The sequence below is a fragment of the Montipora capricornis genome, chromosome 2 (assembly GCF_036669925.1).
Source record: "Montipora capricornis isolate CH-2021 chromosome 2, ASM3666992v2, whole genome shotgun sequence".
NCBI lineage: Eukaryota > Metazoa > Cnidaria > Anthozoa > Scleractinia > Acroporidae > Montipora > Montipora capricornis.
In genome coordinates, this window is record NC_090884.1 from 48,127,851 (window position 1) to 48,140,350 (window position 12,500).

At 39.5% G+C, this 12,500-nt stretch overlaps 1 protein-coding gene across 1 annotated transcript in view; it reads left to right on the forward strand.

Moving 5' to 3' along the window:
• The window catches only part of LOC138037425 (adhesion G protein-coupled receptor B1-like), a 41,609-nt gene that overhangs the window by 11,414 nt on the left and 17,695 nt on the right, over positions 1–12,500 (forward strand). The window contains exons 7-18 of the mRNA XM_068883353.1: positions 209–412; positions 1,151–1,219; positions 1,380–1,491; positions 3,902–4,063; positions 4,893–4,950; positions 5,390–5,528; positions 6,888–6,931; positions 7,436–7,565; positions 8,091–8,197; positions 9,582–9,684; positions 11,575–11,725; positions 12,097–12,166. Of these exons, the coding sequence (XP_068739454.1) occupies positions 209–412; positions 1,151–1,219; positions 1,380–1,491; positions 3,902–4,063; positions 4,893–4,950; positions 5,390–5,528; positions 6,888–6,931; positions 7,436–7,565; positions 8,091–8,197; positions 9,582–9,684; positions 11,575–11,725; positions 12,097–12,166 (1,349 nt within the window). The remainder of the gene's footprint in view (positions 1–208; positions 413–1,150; positions 1,220–1,379; positions 1,492–3,901; positions 4,064–4,892; positions 4,951–5,389; positions 5,529–6,887; positions 6,932–7,435; positions 7,566–8,090; positions 8,198–9,581; positions 9,685–11,574; positions 11,726–12,096; positions 12,167–12,500) is intronic.

Here is a 12,500-nt window from a genome sequence, read left to right on the forward strand (position 1 = left end):
AGCTTACACAAGATGTTATTTGATTGATTTTTTTAGAATATTTTTTGTAAGACCCTGCTTTGAAATGTTAGCTTAATTGAAGAAGGTTCTAATGTAAAGAGGGTCTAAAAGGAAAATCTTAGCATGACACTGAGGTTCTGTGACTCTCAGTAATTGTAAGAAAATTTTAACTGTATAGCTCTTGATACAGTGTCTCAATTTTTGCTAGATCAACAAGCTGTTCAACTTATCCTTGCCATCAAGCGACCAAATAACCAATGTGATTTCTGAGTTAACTGTTCTCACTACACCGAAACGATACGATGCGATGATGGCTGGAGATATCAAAATATCAACTCAGATACTCCGCGAGGTTGTTGAATATAACAAGAAGTTTGCAAACGGCAGTGAAACTAATCAAAGAAACATTGAAGTAAGTTAGAACTTTTTTTACTTTAATGAGGCTTTATTTAATAATTATTGACCAGTCAGGCAATCCCGTATGAGCTCTTCTCGATAGCATAAAATTGAATGTAATGTCGAGATTATGCCTTACTCTGTTTACTCATAAACAAAGCTTACGACGTGAGTAGTATATAAATTGCAGAGGGGGGGGGGGGGGGGGGGGGTGAAAGAGGCGGATCGATCCGCATCCTTAGTGGCTCACGTTAAACCCTAACCGGGGTCAAGGTAGGAGAATTAACTGGTTAGGGTCTGTATCGTTGGGGCGTTATTGTAACAAGCAGGCCAGATGACGCTTAATTAATATCCTTTAATAGACCGAACAGGAAGCTACAGGAAACTAGCTTAGGGAGAAGAAGTGTCATATAATATTATTGCCTGGGCACTTAGATATCACGAGGATAAAGGGCTAATTCCACACTAAATGACGATCTACATGATCCTGCCCATCGCAGAACCCTTCCCCCCTCCCCCCTCCTCTTGTATACTACTGGTATGCGGTACCTCCCTGAAGATTGGTTGGCCCGGCAAGCTTAGAATACCTGGGATTGGTGGACGGGGAGAGTTTAGCCTTTTTGCACAAACTATCCGGCGTATGCCAGACGAGAAGCCCTTGAAATGCAAATTTCCTTCAACCCCTTTCGTTGTAATTTTTCCTTCTATTCGCTTATTGTATCAATTTATACTTCTGTGCGTTTACTTTTCTCAGGGCTTTCTTCAGATTGTTAGCAATCTCCTTACTTTAAACAACCTGGAAGATTTTTCACAGCTTCAAAAGGTGAGTGATCATTACTTAATTTATTACTTTTATTTCTGTCGTCAACGAAATATCTCGCGCCTTTTTACGACCTGATCATCCTTTTTTGTTGCGAACAAATCCCTACTTATAAGAACTACGTATTTATGGACTGACCATGATGAATTGTCTCTCTGTTTAGAGTGATAGAACCGCAACTGGTTTGGCTCGGATAGCAGAAGACTTTGGACTTCAAGTAGCTAATGGTCAGAGTAACTCAAAGGAGCCGTTTTATCTGGTGAAGGAAAACATAGGTGAGTAACAACTTGTGCCTGTCTTTCGGGTGGCGTAAACATGTCTCTGTCTTTAAACTTTAATGCGACATATTTCGGTAAACATGATCCATTTTCAGATTTTGTGTTCGACTGGAAATCTGGAGATTTAGATTTTAAGATTTAAATGCGGATTTCCGAGTTGAACACACCCAAATTATCTCTTTGCCTAGGTGAACATGTACAATTACAAAAGACTAAAATTTCAATGAATAAAGTCTGCTCTCCTCGGATGCCTTATTTAAGTCTTGTTAGAACTTTTATTATTACTGTTATTATTAGTATTATTATTATCATGGTTAGTGCGCTCGACTCCTGATCGAGTGGTCCGGGTTCGGGGCCTGGCCGGGGACATTGTGTTGTGTTCTTGGGCAAGACACTTTACTCTCACTACGGTGCCTCTCTTCATCCAGGTGTATAAATGGGTACTGGTGTAATGCTGGGGGTAACCCTGCGGTGGACTAGCATCCCATCCAGGGGGGAGTATAAATACCCCTAGTCGCTTCATGCTACGGGAACCGGAGATGAGCGCCGGCCTGATGGGCTTTCTGGCTCGTAAGCAGTGACTTTCACTTTACCTTTATTATGGTTTAGGAAGGTTGCTCAATTGGCGTAACTCACAACCGCGATTCTCTCTTCCGTCAATAGAAAAAAATAACAACAAACAATCGTATCAGTTCTGTCACCAGAAAAAGGTTAAATCATCGGACGATTTGTTTGAGCCCAGGCTTCAGGCTTAACTGTGACGGGCACTTCCTCTTAGAATTCAAATTACATAAATGAAGTTGAAATACACGAAATTTCATTTATTCCCTATGACGGGATATAATACGAACTTGCAAGTCATCAACTCACTGATGGCTCTTTAGCTCAGATGGTAAAATCAACCAAGTCTCTCCCTCAATTGAAGGATTATTCTTCATTGTCACTTTCTTCCAAATGAAGTATTATCATTCATTTTGGACACTGAAAGCTTGATAGGGATCATGGGAAAATGAACATATTTCTTTTAAAAGCGGAACCCTAATGTCGGGACTCGCAGGACTCGAACCTGGGAACATGTAATTAATAACCCCTTCACTTAACCACTAGACTACCACGTCACTAACTGCGAGGATGCCATTTTTTATTAATGTCAATAATTTTTTCTTCCAAAAGTGCCTCTGTAAACGTGTATTAACACCCGCTAAGAAGCAAGCTTACACAATGAAAAATGTCGGTTACCGAACTTCAAGAGGAAGCTAACCATTTTAAAATCAAGCTTTAGACTTAACCATTATTCAGGAATGATTTTATATATATACAAATTAATTTTGGTAAATAATCGGCACATTTTCAGTCAGGTGATCGTTAGTGGTTAAGTGGATAAAAACAGTTCCTTCGAAGAGGGTGCTCCGGGTTCAAATCCTGTCCAGGGGCTGCTTTTACTTTTTTCTTTTTATTTGCTACCACAAGTCCTGGGACAGAGTGGTCAAAATGGAGGATAATACTTCATTTAAGGCAAAGTGACAATGAAGGATAATCTTTCATTTGAGGAAGAGATCGTGTTGGCAGAATAGATGCAGCGCTGTCGCGTGGTCATGGGTTCGAGTCCTGTTCAAGCCTTCTTTCACAATAGGGGCCCGTTTCTCGAAAGTCCCGGAACTATTCGGGCGTGTTTCGGGTGACATAAAACGCCTTGTATCTTGAAAAGGGAAACGTTTCAAGTCATGAAACTTTGTGATAGTTTACTCTGATAACGAAAACATGTTAACAGATCAGTTTTTCAGGATAAGTGGATCGTAGTTTTTCAAATTGCTTTTCGGGCCCGAAAAGTTTACGGGACGTTCGAGAAACGGGCCAGTTTCTCTACTGGAGTCCGTAACGTTTTGGACCCGAAAAGCCATTTACGAAACTGAATTCCGCTTGTTTTCATAAGCTGGTCTTTTAGCACGTTTTCAAGTTAACACGAAGCAAAATGATTTGAAGTTTGTTGACTTAAAATCTCTCCGTTCTTAAGAAATCTTAAGATATGGAGGAAATTGTGACACGCGAAAACGGCCCAAAAAGTTTCGGGACTTTCGGGACAATCTTAAAGTCTCGTGACCTGAAACTTTTTCTTTCTGAAGATGCAAAGCGTTTTATGTCAACCGAATTACGCTCGAAAAGTTTCGGCATTTTTAAGAAACGCGTTCTCCCCCCACCTCTTTCACCGACGGAACAAACACGGCTCTCGCAACGCCTGGCCCATTTGAAAAGCGACAGTACGTTTCAAACAGACTTAAAAAGTCTCGGGTACAGCACTAATCATGTTGCTTATAACTCGATCTTGAACACCAGGGAGCATTTCATCTGTTACCTCGATGTTGTTCTGAGTTGCTTAACAAATCATTATCCCATTTCTTTTTATTAGCAATGGAAGCAAAACGTGTTCCTAAAGACATTAAAGGCCCAGTAACATTCCCTAATTATTCCGATGGTCCTCTTTCAACGCCAGTGTGGACGAACGATGGAAAGCAGTCCATCACCTTACCAAACTCCTTATTCAAGATGATTGAAAATCAATTTACAAACGGTAATAATATATTTTATGTACTTATTCTATATTGACACCTTAATGGTTAAGAAGACTGAAACCTTCTTTATGCAAAACACTAGTCTTATTTAAGTTTCCAAAAGGAAAAAAATGTGGGGTTTTTAAGGAGCGGGGTCACTTAAGACACTAATCATCCTTTTCGGTATTTCTTTTGCTCGTTCTCGTTCCCTCGCCTGCACTATCTGAGAGCCTGGAACAGGCTACTTTTTTGGAGGGTGACGATTTTTAATATAAACTCTGAATTTGCACTGCCCTCTCTAGGCCTGGTAAATGCTAACGCTAAAACGAAGACGGCAGCTAGGAGGACGTCAATCCAAAATACAAGTTCACATGCACCATTTTTGTTATAAGAAATATTGTCCCAAGTTGTTACGAATTCAAAATGTGCCTTGATTGGCTGCAAATCACGCAGAATGGGAGTTAAAATGTGGAGAAAGCATCGAAAACCGGCAGCTCTGCGTAATCATGTTATCCACCGGACTTCAAATTCAGTCATTTCCCGTTGTTCTTTCGTGGAGGGTGGAAAGGTACTTGAAATGTACTTGCGCAGCGGGGTGAGCTTTTGGTTTCCCCCGCGGCATTCGCGTTGCTGTCGAGGTGGTTATTAGTATTTGAATGTCGTTGTCTTTTCGGTAATATATTTTTCCATACTTTGTTCTTAGGTGAATCTTTCATCTCCCCTAAGAACGCCTGCCGTGGACCCTGCCAAATTCCGGGAAGATTATTTTCCTCCATTTTGCCCCATTTGTTCTTGTTAGCTTTTCAGAGGAAAAAAAGGGAAAAACGTGTTTTGTTTTTATTTTTTCAGGGACGAAATTGGCAAGCTTTCTGTTCAGAACATTAACTTCTTTTTTACAACAAGAGAGGTAAGCTACAAAGCGACATTACTCCTCCAGTGAGCAAACAAATCAGTGCCCCAGCTGCAGTATCCGCTTTATTGGGAGGCTTTTTTTCATTGCCCTCTCGATCTTACATTTATTTGCTCACTGGAAAACAGATGAGAAGATAACTTAGGTTTGATTGCTTCAGTATACTTCGCGGAAAAAAACAACGACTTAACGGCTAATTTGTCTAGTGCACAGATTTATGATTTTTAGTGCGTTTCGCCCAATCAAACATCAGGGACCTGAGTACCAATAAGAGATTAATTATGACTACAAAGTGGATCTGAAAATTGCTACTTGTCCTGTGATCTCGCACTTGAAGTGAATCTTCTACCTGGCTGTTTAATCTTCTCAAATATTTAGCCCCAGTTCTCAAGAAACCCTACCTGATGCAATTATATATATATATTCATTTCCTCAGCACGGATGATGGAAACATTGGCGATCATTATCGAGTGGTGTCGGGTATTATTTCCAGCTGTGTGCAACCACCTCCCGGAAAATTAGCTGACCCAGTTGTGATCGAGTTCAGCGGTATTGAGGAACTTCTTGAATCCATGGTAATCGATTAAATTCTTCGTATAAATAAGAAAAAAGTGGTCTTATTGGTAAATTACGCTATGCTATTTTATAAGCGAGCCCTTGCCTGAAGCCAGGTCTCCCTCAACCTACCAAACTTTTTGTGTAAGTTGCCACAACGACATGTTAGGAGCTAAAATTTATGACTGGAACTAAAATCATGGCTTCATATGAAGCGTGGATAGTATCAAATCAATGAATGACAGGGCTCGATCTAGGGCTTGCGCTTTCCTGGACAATTTGTATCGGGTATGTCCAGCACTTGCCAAAGCCCCCTTAAAATTATGGCTGCAAATGCTCACATAGCCTCATGGACCATAAGCTTCTTTAAGATATCATTACCAAGATGGCCTCATTTGCTGGTGAGAACAGGACAGACCACAAAACCGGGATCTTCGAGGCCTACTCTTGCCAAGCTGGCGTGAGGTATGGGCCTGTTCTTCAAAAAAGACGCCACAAACTGATTTGCATTGGAAAAATTCTTTCAAAACTGGAATGTAAGACAGTTAGTGACGTCATTTCGGGAATAGACCCAGGCCTCTCACTATCTGGGCAGTGGGATAAGCGACTGCCAATTTTGTAAAGTTTACGCAACTCGAGCTCGTGTAGCCTTTTAGAGCCGAGATAGCAAGCAGTTGATGTAAAATACATCTTTTGTAGGGCTGAAATTTTACTTTTCCGGAATAAAGAATTTTGAATTCAAGGGCACGCAAATAATTTTTTGGACAATGGTTGATAGATGGAGTCTATGGATGATTTTTTATTCCTTGTTCGAAAATTTAAGATATCTTCTTTTAGTATCACCCAACTAGTTGACTAATGCAAATCCTGCATTTTGATTGGCTACGCTACTAGAGGACTATTAGTAATAGTCCTCGAGTAGCGAAAAGCGTGACGCTTTCTTTCGTTTTATTCCCAAATAAATATTTCTTCAACTTTCATTTGCTAACTTTATTATTGCCTTTTCTGTCCGACTAGTTTGGTGATACTAAAACAATTAGACCCTTCGCCCTCAAGGGCCACGGGCCAATAGCCCATTCGGCTTCGCCTCATGGGCTATTGACCCGTAGCCCTTGCAGGTTACGGGTCTAATTGTTAAATAGAAGCCTGAAACATACCTAGCATTAATAATTGCGGTAAGTGAGAAGAAAGTTATTTTCTTGTTTCGTTTTATTTATTATCTGTTCTTTCGTGGCAAACAAAAACGCGCAGTTCGAACGTGTACTGCTAATTAGCTCATCTCGTGGAGCAATATACCGGTATTGCAAAGGCAGGTGTGGTAGCAGAGAATGCAAGGATCACTGATTCTTCCCGATTGATTTCATCTGTTTCTCTCGCAGGGTACAGAAAGCTCTTTGAAATGCGTTTACTGGGATTATACCGTGTGAGTAGAAGTGAACTGGATGTATCATTAAGGAGCTTTAGCACGAAAAACAACATTACATGAATACTTCCGTAAATATTCCAAGTTCAAGTGTTCGGCATGTAAAATGTTAACCAACTTTACAGGACTGGCGGGTGCGTCTTTCAAGGGAAAATTGCAAATGTATCGTTAAGTGCTGACGTTCTCATAACCTTATCTCGCTAGGCAGCGTCATAAAAAACAAAAACAAAATTGATTTGACTTGATTTACAGTCTCCTTAATTAGTAGAGCACGAAGTCTATACATTTAGTTATTAAACAGTCGAAAATTGGAACATTTTGAAGAACTATCAGGCCAAACCATCGAAATGATTCTCCACGGGAGAGCTACAACTCGTTTGATGAGTACCAGAGATTTTGTGTCTGCGTGTGTGGGGTAACCACAAGAAATAGATGCGCAGAAAGTTCTCTTCCGCCTAGGCTATTTCAAGCTCGTCTAATAACAGAATGGCTTTTAATTCTCAGAAACTCTGTGGGTGGTGGTTGGTCCACTAAAGGCTGTCGACGTTCAAGATATGTTAATGAAACTGTTACGTGCGAGTGCGATCACTTGACAAACTTTGCAGTTTTGTTGGACACTTCTGGCATATCCTCTGTAAGTAAGCATGGCTTGCAAAGTGCAGTTAAAAGCCTAACTTTTTGGGTCTTTTGCGCAATTCACTCTATTTTGGACATGTAAGAAAACACTTCTCGAATTTTGAATCAACTGAACTAGAAAACTCAGTGTGTCGAAGTTTACCACTCTTCCACAAAAAGATGAAGCTGATAAAAGAACTTCAATAAATTCGGAAGTTTTTATTATGAAACATCCTCCGTTCGAAGCAACAACGGTATATATGACACATCCTAAATGCTTCGGGGATCCAAGAAATGCATATTAATTTCTCAATAGCAGATACGACAAAGGACTCTGGGTAATCAGCGCTTGGCAGTTTTCCTTACTCGCGCACCAAATTCGTTCCCATGGCTTTTTCGCAGCCAAAAAGCCCTGGGAACGTGGTTCACACACACAGAGCCCCTTTCGGTCTTCGTGCGTGCTAACTTTCTAATTCTCTCTCGGTGTCCGAATTTCATCTTGTTATTACTGTTATTGACGATAGTTTTTCATTTTTTACTCTAGCAACACCCTGGACACAGTGAAACGCTGAATTATATCACACTTGTAGGATGTTCGATGTCGCTTTTCGGAATTTTCATTACCCTCATGGTTCACTATCTTTTCTGGAGGTTAGCACCATTAGAATGTCTCTATGAATATGCGTTATTGTCAAAGGAGGGAGGGGTCCCTGTCATAGCTGAGAAAAACCGGGGATAGCAATTTCGTGGTTTTCTAGTCCCTAGAAAATCCAACTTCAAATTAATTTTTTTCATGCACTCTTTGCAATATTTACTGACTAGCAATATATAGCTTATATAAAAAATGAAAGTGAAAAAAAAACCATAGCATCGCCAAAGAAGATCTTGAGTGTGCGCAGTCTTCAATCCATCAAACAATCAATCAATCAATCAATCAATCACTTTATTAACGTTTCAAAGCATTTAGCGTACCAGAAGTAGTATACTGACCGATGACACCTCTAGAGTACACAATACTAGCCATTGCGTTTTATGCAACAGTTCAAAGTTGGCGCAGTGGTGAGAGCACTCGCCTCCCACCAATGTGGCCCAGGTTCGATTCCCGGACTCGATGCAACAAATGGATTGGGTTTGTGTTCGCTCTCTTCTTCTTCTTCTTCTTCTTCTTCTTCTTCTTGTTCTTCTTCTTCTTCTTCTTGTTCTTGTTCTTCTTCTTGTTCTTGTTCTTCTTCTTGTTCTTCTTCTTGTTCTTCTTCTTCTTCTTCTTGTTCTTCTTCTTCTTATTATTATTATTATTATTTTAATTACAAGTTCACAATGCTTTCAAAGACGAAGTCCTTATTCATTTATGATTGCATTGATACGGTTGCTCGTTATCTGATCAATTATAATAGCCAACGTGTTATTAAGAAATACGGATTTGTCATATGACCTCTAATAGTTAATGAAGTTGGAAAACGGAACAATGGAAAACCCGTAAGGCGGAATGACTTTTATGAATATTCGTCAACTAATTTCTAGTATGCAGAACGTCACCCCGCGTGCAGAACCTCCCTAAAACTCACCATTGGGCGAGCAAGAGAGCCTCTGCAGAAATCGTGTCAAGTCTTTTAAGTCGCCGCAGCCCAAGTTTCTGGGCTAGTCACTCCGTTCAAAACGGTTGAGGCATCGCGCGCATTATAATTTTGACAAGGCTAAGGCCATCAGCTTGGCATGGGTTTGAAACTGTCTCCAGGTAACGGTTTGCGCATACTCAATAAGACTTAACAGGATTTCTGCAGAGTCCTTTCTCTCTCGTCGAGTTAAGAAAGGCTCCTTCTGGGAGGGTGGCAGAAGGTACTCATTCTAAACAAGCATTTAAATTCTTTGAAATAGTTTTGTTCAAATTCTAAGTTGTCGAATGTCTGGGAGGCCTTTTTCCAAACAAACATTCCTTTGAATACTGAAAAGGCAACCAAAGCTAAGTTTGCACAAAAGTTGAGAGAATATCTAGTTTGGAATCACTTATGCAAAGGAATATGTTATCTTTTCCTAGAAATTTGAAGTCTCCGAAGACAACGATACACGTCAACTTTTGTTTTGCTTTGCTGGCTGCCAATATTTTTCTCCTGATTGGCTCACGTGCAAGGGAAATTAAGGTAAACGACGTAACCACGCAAGCATAAGCAAGGCGCTCAAACTCAATAACCTTATTCCAAAATGGCCGTCAATGCAGTATTCGTTTGTTTGCTTGTAAATAGTATCAATATTCAGCTTGACAGCGAGGTAGAGAGGACAAAAACAACAGAAACAAACACGTTGGAATGAATGTTACAATTATGACATTGTGACAATTATTTTATGTCATCCACTTTTCTTTGTTTTTGTTCTCTAAGCTTCTCTTTCAAGATGAATTTTAAAGCATGGAAAATGGCCTATTGCCTCTTGTTGCCTCGTTCTTTTAATTGAAATTTAAAAGGATATTTAATCTTGAACGAGGCAACAAGTTCTAATTTGCAAAAAAAAAAAAAAAAGAAGAATACTAAAGGTGTATAGAGTCTTTATCGTTAGTACTTCTTTTTAAGACAAAAGTCGACGATAATTAACTTTTTTTTCTGTATTTTTCTTTTTCACTTAACAAATTCGAATTATAGACAAACATTAAAGAATAAAGTCAAACGTAATGGCTTTAATAATGCACGTGAAAAAATTTCAGCGCGTTGATTGGCTGAAAGTACGTCAATTAATCCCAAACGGAAGTGCAGTAAAGTGAAATTAATGCAATAAAGGTAAAATTTTTGCATCGATAGCCAATAAAATGCGAGCCCTGGCATAATATGACCTAGAAATAAATTGTTTTTCAAGTTTCATCCAGTTCCGTGACCTCTTACAGCATTTTGAATTTCCGAATAGTCACCTTCATGATACCACGATACAAAGCTATTTGGTTGGAAAAAAAAATGTCTATCTCTATGAATATCAGCAGTTTGAGCCTTTCAAGTACATTAGGAAATGTGTTCATACACATGTATTTTATCTTTCATCGTAAAGTGAACTCCAGATGTTTTCGTTGATTACCGGCCGCCATACTGGTAGACCACATGGTGTCTCCATACAAAACTACAAAATTGCGTGAAATGCTTCGACTAATAACTCAGAAACGATGTACCGCACATACCCGAGAATTGGAGAGGTGGTTACAAGACCTGTTTCCTACAATATTCCAAGTTCTTGAGCTTTTTCATTGAACGATTTCGGATTTATTCTTTTGTTGTTGCATGGCGGTAAAACTATCTATAGAGCGTTTTCACTTACGTGACCAGCAGCCATATTGGATTACTGAAAGAAAAGAAAGTATTTCCATAAAAATAGAGTTCAATTTCCGGAGGTTAGTTTGGTAAACCATCGCAGCTGCTATTTCTTTGTTTTGGAACAGCAACATGGCTGCGGTGACGTTTGAGGGTTTGCGCATATTTCACCAAATTCCTTGTGCCTTTGACAACAACCCCATGCGTTCCGAAGAAAAATGTGTTCTTCTCCCGATAATTCGTTCGCTTCAGGACAGGAGAGGAAAGGAAAGGAACTTTATTTAAGTGTCAAGTCGTTCTGGCGCTGGAGTACTAATCGGGGACACTGTAAACCGAAATTAACAATCAACTTAAATCAAGTCAAATTTTGGTTTTTGCTCACTCACTGCGGCAGCATTTAACATCTGCGGTGTTATACTTAACGCGTGTGGGTTCGAAGCCCTTTGACTAAGCCACCTGGATATTTCAGGTTCTATAAGAGCCAATAGCTTAAATTTTCCAGATCGATAAGCGCGAGGATAACTTTCCTTTTAGTGAATAGTTTTGCTCAGATATCGTTCGATTGTGTTCCGGCCGCGTACATCTTTATGTGGTTCATAAAATTGAAGAAGCCACCAACTTTCCTCAACTCAAAAGTAAAAAACTTTCGGGAAGCACTTTTCGTTTAAATGCGTGCGATCCCATTCACTCATTTATTTGCCTTAAACCGATGTTTTCGCCTGTTTGATTTTCTGTACATAGGTGCTTTGCACTGTGATCTCCATCTTTCTTCACTACCTTTTCTTGAGCGCCGTATTTTGGATGCTTGCTGAAGGCTTACAGATATACCACGCCATAGTACAAGTTTTTAGCGGAGAGTGGCGGTGGAAATGTTTCTACATTCTTGGTTGGGGTAAGTTTGATTTGCATGATGATTTAAAGCCAGGTAGTTTACTCACCGATAAAAAGAATCGTTAAAATAATTCAGGGTAGATAAAATGAATTATTCGGACAAAGAGAATATATCCTTCATCGCTAAAATGGCCTAAATTTTCCGACTACTTGATTCTAATAGCTGATTATCAGCTATCTGAAAAATAAGAGCTGTTTGAGCCCTGTTACATCATCTTTCCAAGGGGTTCCATAATATAGCAGTGTGATCACGTGTTCAAATTTCATTTATCTGATTGGTTGCATTGTAAATCTTCTCTGACAACTCTAAGAAAGTTTTTCCCGACAATGTTCCTGTTAATGTCGTTTAATAATACATTGTGTTTTTTGCAGCTGGGCCCTTAGTTATTGTGGTTCCATGCTTGTGTATCACAAGAACAGAGGGATATGGAGAGGATAAAACGTAAGAGAATTAAGTTTTTAAAAATAAGCGAATAACGGGGCTGCGTCACGTTCATCATGATATAGAATTCCTTTATTCATTAATTTAAAATTATGCTTTTACCACTATTGCTTGTATTCTCACGATCTGATTGGCTTATCTGCCGTTGTCTATAAGAGTCTCGCGTCAACTTTTCCTTGTTGTAATAGCCAATCAGAAGCACTCGTTTTGAAAAATAAACCAATCAGATTGCTAGGAAGTTATAGACAACGCTTGCTCTTCTTTTGTGTCATGATCTTGCACGCGCATTGAAATAAACATTTTCTTCGACGTTGAATATTGTGGTAAAAAAAAT